The 15,315-nt window shown below is 45.9% G+C and overlaps 1 protein-coding gene across 2 annotated transcripts in view; it reads right to left on the bottom strand.

The window, feature by feature from the left end:
* The window catches only part of CACNA2D4 (calcium voltage-gated channel auxiliary subunit alpha2delta 4), a 133,039-nt gene that overhangs the window by 69,664 nt on the left and 48,060 nt on the right, over positions 1–15,315 (bottom strand). For both annotated transcript variants that reach the window (XM_054067780.1, XM_054067771.1), the window contains 8 exons: positions 12,429–12,490; positions 11,712–11,779; positions 11,528–11,573; positions 9,979–10,076; positions 8,152–8,245; positions 6,655–6,750; positions 3,984–4,111; positions 660–740 (listed from right to left, as the gene is read on the bottom strand). In XM_054067780.1, coding sequence (XP_053923755.1) covers positions 660–740; positions 3,984–4,111; positions 6,655–6,750; positions 8,152–8,245; positions 9,979–10,076; positions 11,528–11,573; positions 11,712–11,779; positions 12,429–12,490 — 673 coding nt within the window. The remainder of the gene's footprint in view (positions 1–659; positions 741–3,983; positions 4,112–6,654; positions 6,751–8,151; positions 8,246–9,978; positions 10,077–11,527; positions 11,574–11,711; positions 11,780–12,428; positions 12,491–15,315) is intronic.

The following is a 15,315-nucleotide window of genomic DNA, read 5'->3' as shown; positions in this document are numbered from 1 at the left end:
GATATGATGCCAGCATTATTGATTAATGTTGATTTGTTTCATTAAATGGCTGCTCTATTTAACTTGTGGGTTTACTGTACTTCAGTAAAGGCTGAAGCAATTGCTGCAGAAAATATGAGAAGCTTCAAAAGCTTTGGGGTTCTGTTGGAAATAATACGCTTCATGAATTTTCAAAAAGTAGACACAAAGTCTAGTGAAGGCCTGCCAAATAGGGTTTAAAGTTCAGATATAGAGATAAGTTAGGCAATCTATGGATTGGAAATCAAGCAACAAGCCCATTCCACTGGCAAAACTTGTTTTCCAGCTGAGATAATGATAGAGAAGAATGAACATACTGTTATTGCAAAACCCAATATGACTCCTGCAAACAGTTCAAAAACTGCTTGGACTTCTCAACACCCATGCTCCAGGGAAATAGGCTCAATCCACAAATTCACAGTCATGGAAGATGGGCTTCCATTCAAACAGCCAGTTTCTCTTTCAAAAGCCTATCAGCCATTCAGTACCTGTTCTATTATTCTCTCTTTAGCCTAGTTTTCAACATCACAACTGTTGTGGCTCCCGTCATTTCCCTTGAATGACAAGCTAACAGCTCTCAGCTCCCATTCTGAATACAAGATGCAACCATTTCATTCACGATAGAAACCAGAATGTCCTACCTGCAGCAATACCCATCTTTCCATCCACGGATACAGCCACAGCCGTGCTCACTGTCACCACTTGTGGTAGGCCACCTCCCTCTGTCAAGACACAAATAGAGCAGGCTTGGTTAGCTTGCCACCAGAGAGGAATGAAAACACAGCAGGAGCAGCTTGCTCATATGCTTTCACATCCAGGCCAGTGTGTACATGTGCCTCAATCCCAAAACATCCAGGAGTCTGAAGAACTACATCTTTCAAAATGCATACGCAACCTAAGGGGCTATGAGTAGGGTTTTTTTCTTCTAGATAATGTCCCGTGATAAAAAGTCACAACCTCTGCATGGAATACAAAGGACTTGCCTCTGCAATTTGAGAGCATGGCATTTGGCATGTAGAGCTTCTCTTTGGCCAAAAAGCTGCCTTGTTTCATGCACCAGCTAAATGCTGTAGACAGAGTGGAAGCAGGACAGGTAATTTTGACACCAACTCTCACACAGAAAAGACCAGGCTTATGCCTAGCTCTGTTACCCAAACCAGGTCAGCACTACAAACTGGAGAGACAGGCAGCACTTCAAGGTTCTTCCAGGGTGCACTCCATTTTAGAAACAAAGCCTTCTGGGACTTTTCTTCCTAAACTCTGTTGCATGACAGAGTTAACAGATCCCAGGATCTCCTGATTATCCTTTAGCTGCTGCTTTAAGCATCCTGTAGGTCCTGTGTCACATCTGCCAGCCACGTGCTGATCTCTTAGGTCCCTTAGGGCACTTAAAATAGCATGGTTGGACAGGTTTAAGCAACTGAACCCCACCTCCCTTCTCTTTGTAAGTGCAGTTGTTCCAGCCTGCATTTGTCCATGCGACAGATTCAATTCCTGTGTATTTTAAAGTGATTAGATTAGGTTCAGCTGGGGCATCTCTTTTGGAACTGCCAGGGGACAGCTTGAAGGTCACCATGATCGATTTAGCCTGCAACTAATTCCCTTCTTGCATGCTGTATGAAAATCTTTTGTTCAGGCAGATGAGTCAGGGATTCTCTCTTTCCCAAGAGCTTCAGCATTTGTTATTGTTTTCCATTCCTGCCTCCATCATTCTAGGTGGTACCTACTGTGTCCAGAGCATAATTCACTGTTTACCACAGTTTAATCTGGACTCTCTCACTCAATATTTTAGACTAAAGCTAGATTAACTAGCTCAAGGATGTCAGAAATAGTAAAGCCCTTCTGAAATAAATATCCAGCCTTTATGCTCACGTGCCTTGAGCCTGATCCTGCCTTTATGGTGAACCCCAAATGTCTTGCCCTTCCTAGGAGGGGACAAAGAAGGAAAACACACTTAGCATCTCTAGGAAAAAAAAAAAAAAGAAAAGAAAAAGAAAAACAACACCTAACACAGGAGAGATCTATGCTGCAAGAACTACTTGTCAAGCAGGGCCTTCCTTGATGTCTTCTCTTCGGGACTTTTGGACATTGGAAGGAGATGCTCTGGATAAATTATTCTGATGACCTGCAGCCATTCCTGCTGGTTTCCTCCCCAACAAGGAGGTCTTTGGGCTCTTCCCTTTCTGTGATAAAGAGTGCATCTGAGATGAAAACCCCATGTCACAAGGCAGGCATGTACTGAGTCATGTGGAAAGCATGAAAGGGGGACTTTGGCATCTAATCATCAAGAATTTCTTAAGAAACTGGGAGGCCTGTTCTGGCCAAAAGGCGGGGCATCGTTGCTTCATTGGGAAGGTGGAAGGGCCTAGACTCTGCTCTGACAGCAAAGCAATGAGTATTATTTCCTGGCTCTTCACAGGCACCTTGTGTGATCTCATGGATCACAGTCTCTATAAGGTCAGCTGCTCATCCCTAAAGGGACAAACAATCTCCACTACAGCTTAGAGCAATAAGGTCTTCAGGGTCAGGCACTACTTCTTACAATATGCCCATAGGGTTTCAGGTAAATGGAGACCTGGGCTTGATTGAAGGTTTTAACCAATAGCCATTTAATACAAAAAAAACGTGGCAGCTGTTTGTCTTCTGTCTTTATCCATGCAAAGCTACCTGTGATTTCTAAGAAACCTCAATGTTCAGCCAGCAGTGACTGCTGAGGCCAGGGTAATGGGTGCCTTAGGAAGCCCCACAGGGTGTCACTGCATTTTCTAACCCACGCCCTATTCCAGAGAGCAAAGGCCATGCAGATGAGTAAAAGGTCCCTCCTACCATGCATCCCCCACTCTTCACATTTGCCTTTTAAGTGAGATTTAAGGGTGCTGGGCAGAGAGATGCTTTTATGGAAGTTTTCAAGCGTTTTCTCTTTCCATCCTGGTTCATCTCTTGCCTCCCAGTCTGGTTTTCTCTTCTTTGCTAGTTGCTTTTCCACCCACCAGCCTCCCACCACTGTACCACAAAAAGCTTTAACAGCTAAAGTGCTGAGCTCCGTGACAGAGATGGAGTGCTAGGGGCCAGAGACAAGCACGTAGGGGATTTCTGCCTTCTGTGTAGGAGTGTCACATGAGTATTTTGTTTGGATTGTTTCTTTCTAGGCTGTTCTGCTCTCTTCCAGCCTTTGAGGAGGTCCTAGCTGGCCCTGCAAACTCACAGGAACCACCAACAAGAGACACTGAAAAGCTGTTCCCTGCTTCCTTGCTTTCCTCTCATGCTTGAACTCCTCAGCTGGGCAAGAGGTGTTGTGGTCTAGCAATATGATGGGAAGGACACAGGGCATGAATGAGATGCCCTCACAAAAGGAAGCTATGGAAAATCCTTCCCCCTTTTCCTCCACCATCTTCTGTAACAAATCCACCCTTTCCTGTTACGAAAAGTAGCGATGGGAAAAATTACACCCTCTAAACTTACACTTCCTGACTGAGTGCTTGCTGATACTTCACCAATCCCAGCTTATATTGTCATCCAGTATGCCTGATGATGTTCCTTTCCAGGTCTGGTGACACCTACGTGTATCATTCCTTCTGTGATACATTTACCTTCTTCTTCTCACAGTTCACATGTTCTCTAGCCCTGCAAGGACCTTGTGTTCCTCCACATTCTGCCTCCCTAAATCCTTCAGGTTATCCAGGTCCTGCATTTCCAAATGTCCTTCAATTCCTCTGCAACCTCACTTTATGCAGCCCCTAATGCCTTCCCCACCACTTGGAGCTTTATCTTTCTGCCGTGTCCTGTGTCTTGGCCACAGCAGCCTCTATGCTGGTGTGAAGGTAACACCAAGAGGCCAAGTCTCAGAACTTCCCACTAGGCAAACGGCAGGCATAAAGGGATTGGGACAAGTGTGGCATGGGATGTGAGATGGGAAAAGCTTTCTCTTTCTCCCTCCTCAGATGTGGTTTTCAGGTTGGGGTTACCTGCATCATCTTCTGAGACAATGCTGTAGATGAAACTCCCAGGGGGATGTTCAGCTGCCCGGCGGTACCACAGAGGGAAGTGGTCCATGGTGAAGATACTTTCTTTGTCCTTCCGTGTTAGGAATTTCCTGCAGGGAGAAAATCCAGGGCAGTCTTTGTATAGGGTATGGAGGAGTGGCAGCCCTCCTCAAGGCAACACAGCCCGGAGCCTTCTCTTTTTTAGGATGAACAATCTCAACTCTTTCAGCCTGTCTGGGAGGTGCTGCAGCCCTCTGATCATCTCTGTGGCCTCCGCTGGACTTGTTCCAACAGATCCATGTCCTTTCTGTGCTGAGGACTCCAGAACTGAATGCAGGACTCCAGGTGGGGTCTCGTGAGAGCAGAGCAGAGGTGCAGCATCACCTCCCTCTCCCTGCTGGTCACACTTCTGACGCAGCTCAGGATACGGTTGGCTTTCTGGGCTGCAAACACACATTGCCAGCTCATGCTGATGTGGATGGCTCATCCACCAACACCCTCAGGACCTTCCCTTCAGGGCTGCTCTCAACCCATTCTCCTCCCGGCTAGTGTTTGTGCTTGGGATCACAGAATATTTGGTGTTGGAAGGGACCTTAAAGATCAGCTAGTTCCAACCTCCTCGATATGGAATTGTTGGAACGGGTCCAGAGGAGGGCTACAAAGATGATCAGAGGGCTGGAGAACCTCCCATACGAGGACAGGCTGAGAGAGTTGGGGTTGTTCAGCCTGGAGAAGAGAAGGTTCCCAGGAGATTTTATAGTGACCTTCCAGTACCTGAAGGGGCTGCGGGAAAGCTGGGGAGGGACTGTTCACAGAGGCTTGTAGTGATAGGACTAAGGGCAATGGGTGTAAACTGGAGAGGGGCAGATTTAGACTAGACATGAGGAATTTCTTCACGATGAGGGTGGTGAGATGCTGGCACAGGTTGCCCAGGGAAGCTGTGGCTGCCCCATCCCTGGAAGTGTCCAAGGCCAGGTTGGAAGGGCGTTTGAGCAGCCTGATCTAGTGGGAGGTGTCCTGCCCGTGGCAGGGGGGTTGGAACTGGATGATCTTTAAGGTCCCTTCCAATCCAAATCATTCTACAATTCTATGATCGCCCAGAACCAAGTTCATCTCTCGCCCTGGGAACTCCGGGGTGAATTTCCAGGTCTCCCTCGCTACCCAAACGCCTCGTACCCGCCTCGGGCAGGCGTGGATGTGCCTCCCACCCCGCGGTGCTGAGGCCCCCCCGGCTGGGCAGCCGCCAGCCAGGCCCGCCGCTCCAGCCCGGCGCCCGCCAGGTGCCGCTGTTGCCCCGGGCGAGGGCAGGGATCGGGCGTTTCCCCCCCCCCTTCACCATTCGCTACTGCAGGAGAAGGTGGAGAAGAGGGAATTCGGCAGCCTCCTGCAAAAACAAACAAACAATCCCAAACCGAAAAGAAGAAAACCCCACCCCAAACCGAAGGTCATGCTGCTGGGGCTAAATGCCAAACACCCAGCGAGGCACGGGCTGAAAGTCCTTGAGAAAACTGTGTTGGTGCTCCTGAAGGGAAGAGGATGAGTTCTAAGGGCACGGCAAAACAGGGAGTGGGTGCTCGGGAGAGACCTTGTGAAAATCAGGTCATTGGCTTCCCTGGAGGTCCCTACATCTCGCCTGACGAATCCCCTTTGTTTTCAGGCTCTTGTTTTGCTGTATGTTTTGCCATAATCATTCCTTCATAAGGTTCCTTCCTTTCAGGGGATTCCAGAAGCGCCTCTCATGTGATGTGTGGGGTCCATCACTGCAGTGTGGTGACTGCAGCAGTTTGTAACAGAGTTGAACAATGCTCCTGATGAGCATTGGGGGACAGGGAATCATCATATTAGTCTCCTGCAGCACGCAGCATTTTTTCCCTCTTTCCCTTTTTTTTCCTTGTTGCTACTCTGACTTACCCAGTCTGCCTCAAAAATATGAAGAGTGGCACTTTTCAGGCACAGCAAAGTGCTCTGCCTTGAGTGTATGACTCCTGTTTGGGGAACTCGGGGGCAGTGAAACAGCTGCCAAGAAGCTAAGGACTGCCGCCGACACTGTCCCCTTCTGTTCCATTTGCTGGTGTGCCTCTGTGACCTGTCCTTTCTTACAGCAGCACGCACCAGCCTGCCTATTCAAAACACAATAAAAATGCAAACTATACCCTTTCCATGTCAAAACTCTTCACGGAATGCACACTTCTGCCTTGAGGGAGAGGACAAGAGAATGAATTGTATGTGACAGATGTCAGTCACATCACTTAATGGCTCACTGGAAGGCACTGAGACGCTACTGTGATGTGCGCAATGTAAAGAGGCAGAACAGAATAAACCTTGAAGAGGAATTGAGACAGAAAGATCAAACCTAGCCAAGCTGGAACGTCATCAGGGTGCTGGAGTGCAGAGCCTCTGCACTGCAAAATGGCCCTGGAGAAATATAGTAACTGTGTAGCTGACTGAAGTCAGGGAATGACTGAAGGTCTTCATTGATATGAATGTACTTTGGGACAGTATTTTAAGAAAACAATCAAAAGGACCAAAGGACCCCTACCCTAACTCTGTAAATAAGTACCAATGCCTTCAAGGTAACGCTGCTTTCCTTTCTGTTTCCCCAAATACATTTCTAAGGCTGGTGGTGATTTTGTGCTGCAGTTTAGAGGCTTACCTGTTGGAAATTTTCTCAGAGCCCACGTATAGGGAACTTCTCATGAGTCCAGCCCGAGTGCCCAGAAATGCCATCTCAACACCTACCTCAGACTCCCTGTGGAACAGAAACACATGAGCAGAAGCAAACAGTTTTCAGAAGAACAGCTGTTTCCCTGTCCCAGGGTGAGGGTCTTTCGAACTGGAAGCCACCCCTGGAGATGTAGTCCCAAGTTCATTTGCTATATAACTCTTTTACACCTGGAGTGACACTGGCTACTCCCTGCTAATCGTTGTTACTGGCTAGCAATTGGCAGGTTTACACTTCTGTCTAGATTCACACCTTTGAAGTCTGCTCATTTTATTCTCTTCTAAGCAGATCATGAGCTCTTCTCCTCCTGCTAGCCCTGCTCCAGGCTACCCTCTTGAGGCTGAAGTGAGGGAGAGGAACAACGTAGAGAGAATGGCTGTGTCAGGGATGCAGAGGATGGGCAGGGTAGCAGAATGACTCTGAAGAAATAGATTGATTTTGATGTGTCTTGCTGGAGGTATTAAGGGTACAGATGGGACAGCTACATGGTAGAGAGCTGGCTGCAGTGCGGTGGCCTTAAAGTGGGGAGGTCTGTTGATATAGCTGTTTAAAGATGTGCTGATATTTGGGTGTCCTAGCATGATTACCACTGGTTTAGCTTCTTTTAGTGGTAGGGATATTGGTAAATTAAATGGGGATAGGAGTCCCATGGCCACATATCTGCATAAGCAGCATGTTGTCTGCTGAAAGAAGATCTGTGTGACATGATACTAGATTACAAGCAACAAGTTCCTCACTGTAAATAATGAAGTAGAAGGATGTTTCCTGAAGCCAGCCCATCCACTCCCTCCCTGAGGCTCAAACTGAAGACAACACCAGTAGAGACAAGATCAAACTCCTTTTTTTTCTTTTTTTTTTTTTTTCACTGCAGGTAAGGGAGCACATTCCTTGCTACCTGAGATGGAACTTCTGCTGCAGTCACCTAGGAAGTCAAGCCAAGCCGTGCTGCTGCCATCCAACGGGATAACTGATGCGTTAGGAAATAACTCACAATAACTTTAAACTGAAATGGTCTTAGTGCCCTAAGATACCAAACTCTTACCAACTAAAGAGGCAAATAGAGTGCATCTGAGTTAGGTGCTGCAAAGAACTGGTGCTGAAGACCACTTATAGTGACACCTCTGGATCATGTCATTCTCCAGAGGTATTCAGACGTGGGTTGTATTAATGTTGCATTACCAAAAAACCCCTCACCAAACTAAAGGCTGTTCTGAGAGGGCCCATCCTGTTGGAGTCCACTCCCAAGAGACACTCTTTGAGTTATTTTTAGAGCTATTGAGCTATTTATATCAGCTTTTTGATCTATTTCTAAACTTTCTTGTCTGCTGTACAAGGGTCTGTGACTGTTTTGGGCACTGCATAAGCCCACAGCACCTGGACATGCTTTTTCCGTGGTGTTTTACCCAGATTTATTTCTCATACACTTACATGGACATATTGAGGGCTAGTGTTGTCCAGTAGGCCTCCATGGGTGCAGTGACTACTGCATCAAACAGCACTTCTTGGACCAACTCCTCATCACCTAAGAAGATGGGAGAATAGAAAACAGAAGAGAAAGATATGTTACTCACTAAGTGGAAAATTCCTTGTTAAGGAGCATCTGCCTGGCCAGGACAGTGGAGCAGTGTGGCACAAAAGAGGCTTCCTCTTACAGGGCTGAGAACAGGATGTACAACCCTGGGTGGTGGAGAGCACAGGAACAGATGTTATAACTAAGATTGTCAGACTGGTTCCCCTGTAAACTCAGTGGAAGCATTTGGGTTTGAAAGTATGGGCAAATGAGATGTTTTCAAATGAAGTTACTCATCAGAACTTCATTCCAACCTTCTCCTTTGTTCAACAGGCTGTCCGCAGTCATTGTCTCAAATCTCTGGCTTGACCTTTCTTCTGGGTGCCCTGTAGAGAGTATGCCAGCCTCCCCATTCCACTCAAGAAGCTTTCTTCAAAACCACTGGTGACTTCTTCATGGCCTCTACTCTGTCTTTGTCTCATTGGCTTCTCTGTTAGCCCTCCTTCCTTCCTGTAAGTCTCACAAAACACTGTCCTGTCCTGGTTTCCACCAGATACTCAGGTCAGTCTAGGCTACCAGTCTAATCGACTCTGAACTGGAACTTAGAGGTGCTTAGGAAGCTTTGAAGTATCATCATGTGCTAAACTACATACTCTAACCCTCCATTTATTTAACCTACTTCATTTCTGTATTGCCCTGTTTGCATTCATCTCCTGTGAGGATGTGATGGCCATTGTATTGCAGATATTCCCCTTCCAGTGCTCTTGTAGATGGAGCCATCCCCACCATTTCAGTGTTTCTGTATCCACTTTCTGTGCTGAGATCTGGAGTCTCCCCTAATGTTTTCTCCCAAGTTCTCCCAGCTTCCTTTCTCCTTTCTTTGTCAGAGCTGTTAAGATCTATCTCTCCATCCTTGTTGTCTTTCAGACTTCAAAACCCAGAGCTCACCACCAGATCTTTCCCTCCCCAGGCCCTACATGTCTAGGATGTGTCCAAATCCTATTTGTTTTTCCTCAACAGTACTTCCAAGTCTACACGCTTCTCATAGCTCTCCTGAAATTTTCCTTCTCCACCTCTCTGGCTCTTCAACTTGTATCTCCTCTTTTCAGCCTGCTCCAAAGACAGCAGGACTTGTCTGCTCTCACTGAGAGAGGAACAACTATTGGATTACATTTGAATTTAGTTTTAAGAGATTCCCATCCTGGTGCAAGGGATGAGCAGCAGCGGGAGCAGAAAAGATAGTAACTCCAAAAAATTTTTTTCCTCATCAGTTACCATTTGTGTTTAGAAAACAAAATTAATAATCCTTGTTCTGAGAGAATGTACAGCCCTTGGAGGATGCTGCCTGGGCTCTGGGGAGAAGAGGAGTCACAGCAGCTTTCCTGATTCCTCTTGCCATCGACCCCTCTAGACCAGCTGGTCAGTCTGTCTGAAACATGGTGTGCAACCCCTGCCAAGCTTCATTCAAGAATTTTATCTTTCAGTATTTCCTATGCTGAAATCTTTGATAAGGCTGAGTTATGTGACAACTTTGAAATGGAAAAAAAATCCTCTGATGGAGACAAGGAAGTGGATCCTCAGCTCATTTCCATTTGTGAATTAAGCTGAGGTTAAGTTCAGTCCTGACTTGGTGAGCAGCTGCCAGAGGAGTTCAGTCTGACGCCAATCAGTTTATCACAGTCCCCTCTCCCCCATGACGGGTACAGGGAAAGCCCAGCAGGGCCCTTTCAGTGCCTGTGACTTACATTCCAGGTCAGGCTCCTCTCCGGTGAGGAAACGGATCACAGCCTCCAGCTGGCTAAGCTTCCGGTGATCTGGATCAATGTCAGTGATGCAATAAATCCTGGTGGGGAGTGGAAAAGAAATACACAAGGGCAAAGAGAAACAACAGTTAAGCAAATGCTTGTGGAAAATAATAATGGCAAACAAGATTCAGCAAGAAAACTAGGGCTGCAAAGATTTTGCTGCTGCTGGATGCTGTGCCCACTCAAAATCTAACAGTGTGGCTATTAGTCAAACACTGCCAGCAGACCAAACACCAATTAATCTGGCTGCTGTGCTTTGCAAGGTTGCTGTTACATTCTTCAGTATAAGCTCACATTGCAACGCAGCCATCCTAAATCCTTCCAGCAGTTTTCTGTGTTGTATGTTGTGTAAGATGTCTACCTGTGTCTCTATAAACAATAACAATGTGATGGAGGGACCTGAAATACAGAGTCATGTGCAATTTGGGTGAGAACAGAAAAAGCAAAAGACAGAGAAACAAAATGTGATATGAGAAATGATCTTGCAGTGTGATATAGTGGCAACAAAATCTGTCCCAAAGTAACACAGCTGCAGGAGCCTCAGGTCAACAGTCTGGGGAGAAGCAGAAGAATGTATTACAAATGTTCTGTATTATAAAAGAAACCAGTCTTCTAATCCTTCTTCCAATTTTGACCACTTCTTTGTCAAGATAAGGGAAGTGAAGGGGCTGTAAGAGAGAATTACAACTCATAAAAGGGCCTGAAAGGAGTGATTTATGAGAGAAGTCTGAGAGAAATGAATATGTAAAGTGTGGTAAGCTGACACCCCAAGTTAGGAGTAGAAGTCACTGCTTGTGTCTGAAATGCGCTGCCTGTGAAACTTGACAGTGTAATGGGAGGTGTGAAGGGATGCAAGGTTTCTTGAATATAGTTATTTTGGCTTTGATACAGGCTGGGTTCATGTGCTTGAGTGTAACTGAATGTTGGGTTCATGAAAATCCCAAAACTCACAGCAATAAGTGGAAAGTGCCATGCTTCACCCTGTTCCATATCCAAACCAAGCAAACCCATAAATTATGCTTGCTATTGAAACAGGGGTCATAAATCACCTCCATGTTCACTAGAAATTAGGTCTAGGCTCAGTTCAGAAAAATGCCAACTAAAAATAAGCTAGGATTTAAAAAAGCATTTCAATCTCTTGCCAAGCTTGTAACCAAATTTTCTGACAGGTCTGACATACTGTAGATTTTGTAGCACAATTCTGAGCAACATGAGGAGAAGCAAAATAAGTCTGAGCAAAGAAGACCGAGGATAAATCTTGGGATATGTTCCTTAGCAGAGGGACATGGTGGCTTTGGTGGAATCTCCCAAAGGAAGAGGTGGAACTGAATCGCCTGGAGATGATCAGGCCATTGCAGGTACAGTCGCTGAACAACAGTACTTATTCTCTGGGCCACAGAGGACAGTGAACTCAAGCCACATTGCTGGGAACTGAAGCCAAAATCTCATGACAAAGTCCTGTGTCATTGATGGGATTTCTTCCACTTACCATTCATCTGCTAAAGACAAGTCTGGCTGGAGCAGGTCGTGCAAACCTGGAACCAGATAATACACAGAGTATTTAGTTAGGTAGCAGGCAGGTAAATACCAGCTGTGAAGGAGAATTGAAGCAGTGGGGTTCAGAGTAGCTACCTTTTCCCTTAGGACAGCATGGCTGTTTTAGATTAACCTACCTTCTTCCACTGAAGTGTTCCCCAGCAGAATGTACTCCCCATGTCCCCTGGACAGCACAACACCCAGGCTGCAGGAAGGAAACCGGAGGGCTTGTGAGCAAAGAGAGATGTAATCCCTAAACATGACACTGCGTTCCCTGCAATTACAGCCCTTAAAGACATTAACTCCCTCCACAGCTATCAAAGAAAAGAACATCATCAAAAGAGGATTAAATGAGATCCGATTTCAGCACAAGAGGCTCAGGAACCTGTCTGTAGAGGTATTGGGCATTTTTGGTGACAATGTTTTGGCCAATGTTGTAGATTCAGGTCAACAATAACATTTCTCAAATCTGTGCCAATTTCAAACCATTTCAGCTATTTTTACATGATTTCTTATGTGACATTCTATAATTTTCAGTTTATAACCATGTTTTGTTTAGATCCTTAGACCAAAAAATAAAACATACTTGGTGGAACTGAAAATTGAACATATCTCATATCTCTGAAATGAAAAAACATGCTTCATCTAAGGTATATCTTTTGGACTCTGAACCTCAGATGAATCATAATATTCCTTTTGAGTTTACTCCAAACAATATTTTAATGGCTCTAGTAACAAAGAAGTTATTCACGCTGCTCTGCCTGGGAGTCGTAGCCATTTTTATGAAGAAAAGGAACCTGTGTTCTGTCCGTGATGGCAAACACTGTGTTGATGTCATGTGAGTCCCTGCTCACCTGAAGGGTGTGCCACTGATGTCCGTGAAGAAATAATCATTGGTGAGGAAGAGGACTCGTTTCTGGAATAAAAGCATGAATAATAAAGTGAGAGACTGTCTGACAGGCCAAGGCATAGTGATGATGGGGGCCTGGGATATACGTCCCCAAGGCTAAGCAAAAAGCACTTGGTCATTACCACACTTCACACCCTGCTAGGGCTGGCTGGAGGCAGGGATGAATGTGTAGTATTCAGCATATTCAGCAACTTGTGACTTTCAGGATCCAGGCAGCCACTCTTTCTTTCCATCTAGGGCTTCAGTTGAACCCTTCTTTGCTCTACAGCTCCTGCAAAGGTTGCAGGAAGGTGTAGGGGAAAGCTGCCCTCCCTCTCGCACCCTCCGAGTCAACATGCTGGGGCCCTGCTGCTCTTCTGCTATACACTGGACAGAGCAATCATGATGGCTTTGCACGTCATCATCATCCCAAGCAGGAGGGGGCCTCAATGGAGCAGGTAGGAAGGAGACATGGGGTTAGAGGAGAGGTTGGATGGCAAACCTGCCCACTATGTGGGTGGGCAACCAGGGCCAAATCTCCCCACTCGTGTGGGAAATGCTGAGATTCCTGACATTTGCTTTCATGCCAAACTGGGACAAAAAATTAACGTATTCCAATTCTGTTAAAAAACATCAGTAAAAGAAGCGATTTACATTTTCAAATTAAAGAAAAGTGCTGATTCAAATCCAAGCCTTTTTTGATTCACATGAAAATATTTTTTTCGGACTGACATTTCAACTGAAGATATTTCAGACTATTGAAAGCTGCTTCAGAACTTCAGCTGTTTGCCAGACTGGCCTTTTCCTGTAGGAAAGTGTTGATTTCAGTGGAACTCTTTTCCAAAGGAGAAAAGTTTTTGGAAAATTTCTGTCCAACCCTTATGCCAGCATCTGAACCCTAATATGTTTAAAATCCCAGCCCCAGTCTGGAAACGAGGTGAGAGAATATGTGTGGAAGACAGGGAGTGAACACAGAAAACTCAGTGTTCCCCAGGGAAGGTTATGCCTGCTCTAACGTGCTCAAGCTGTGCAGCAGTGGAAGTGAAGCAAGGCACAAAGGGTGAGCCAGCACCAGCTCCACAATGTGCCCTGATTTTGTGCACACAGCCAAATGGAGATGGGGGTTATCGTTAGGTGAGGGGGAGGCAGACAGTTAAATTGCCTTGCCTCCCTTTTCTCTCCATGCATGGCAATCATGTACTGCTGACAAACAGGGTCTGAATCTGAGTCTTTTTCTGAGCCAAAGTGTTCCAAAAGTGCTGTGATACCACCAAGGAACAGGGCATGTTGGTGTTTTGCTGGCTCTGGTGAAGGTATGGGAAGCATGAAGGTTCCCTTTCCTTGCCAATCTGATCTGATGGCAGAAGGGAGAAGGCACGGGGAAGGAGACCCAGGAGTTGTAGGCCTGCCACTGGGGGAAAAGATGCAGTAGAAAATGGCTCAGCGGTGTCACTACTCTGAGACTCTTTCCTTCACCAGGGCTTGTTCTGCTCATCGTTTGCTCCCCTGACCTGCCCCTCTTCCACCCATACAGCCACTCAGCACTGGTGCCTTGTGGGAGGGAGGATGAACTTCTCTTTATGCATGGTAAGGGGATGGGTGGCCAGACCTACCCAAGACAGCTGGAGGTATCACCACTCATGCATGGGAAGGGAAAGAAGCAGAGATACCCTGGAGCCAAGTGGTACTGAGGAAGATCAGGCAGGACTTCGCCACATAGCAAGGGACAAGACAAGAATACAGGTACATTGGCAAAGCGGTAGGATGGCCAACTACCAGCACCTGCAATCTGGGAACACGTGTAATTCCAGGTTTTGTATTGTCACTGCACTAGGCAGTCACTCCTGGCTAAATATCGTTATGACTAGTCTACCACAGCTTCTTCCCATGTCCTCCCTCTTTTGCTTTCACAAGCACAACCTTGTTGTCCCCTAGCTGCAAGCAAAGGCAGTTTTGCCATCAGATCTCTCTTACAACTGCCCTTTGTCTTTGATCTGTGTTTTTCTCTCTCTATGTCATCACTTTCTTTGTTTCAATCGCTGTGTGGCTTCATCAGCTACCAGAGTAGAAGTGGGAATTGCTAAGTTTCACTCCCAGTCCCCACTCTGTGTGTGCTCTGATAATACCAAAACTGTCACATACTCAGCTTCAGTCTCCTATTATGCTTCATAAGGCTTGCAGAGTTGCAGAATAAAATAGGTAATCTCTCTTACCAAGGCTACTTTTTGTTACTTTTCTTCCCTGGGTAAAGGAGCAGAAAGATAACCCTAAAATATTGAACTAAAAAAATATCTTTGGATGACTCAACAGAAATGTTATTGAGGACACACAGAGACAGAGGAAGAGGTTAAGCTAGAGAAATAAGCAATCTGTATTTACAAAGACTAGATCTTGCTGGAAATCCCCGACTGCTTTTCTGACAATGACATAGATAACGGATGAGTGGCATAAAGGGCATGAAACTTATCTGGGTTTATATAAAGCACTTGAAATGGCTTCTCATGAAATTTTATTCCAAAGAATCAGTTGCTGTGGTCTTAAATAAGTACCATAAACAAAAAGAAACAGGAAACAACAGGCTTTTGAGGGAAAAAGACCTAATGAGAAGAACAAGACTGTCTTAGGAGTCCTGATGTACAGTGATCTGCAAGACAAAATAAACCAGAATTTCTCTGCATACTGAGAAGAAGTCCCAACTGCCCTAAAAATTAGCGATATTGGGCAAAAAGAAGGGGTGGGATTCATGGTTAAAATGGCAACTGGAAAAAATACATAAGAAATCTGGAAACAAAGGTGGCCATTCCGGTGCAGCTGTGGGAGGGAGAAAAAATTGATGGGACAGCAGAAAGGAG

This window comes from Cuculus canorus, chromosome 1 (genome assembly GCF_017976375.1).
Source record: "Cuculus canorus isolate bCucCan1 chromosome 1, bCucCan1.pri, whole genome shotgun sequence".
NCBI classification, from domain to species: domain Eukaryota; kingdom Metazoa; phylum Chordata; class Aves; order Cuculiformes; family Cuculidae; genus Cuculus; species Cuculus canorus.
This window is presented reverse-complemented; position numbering and strand designations above follow the sequence as displayed.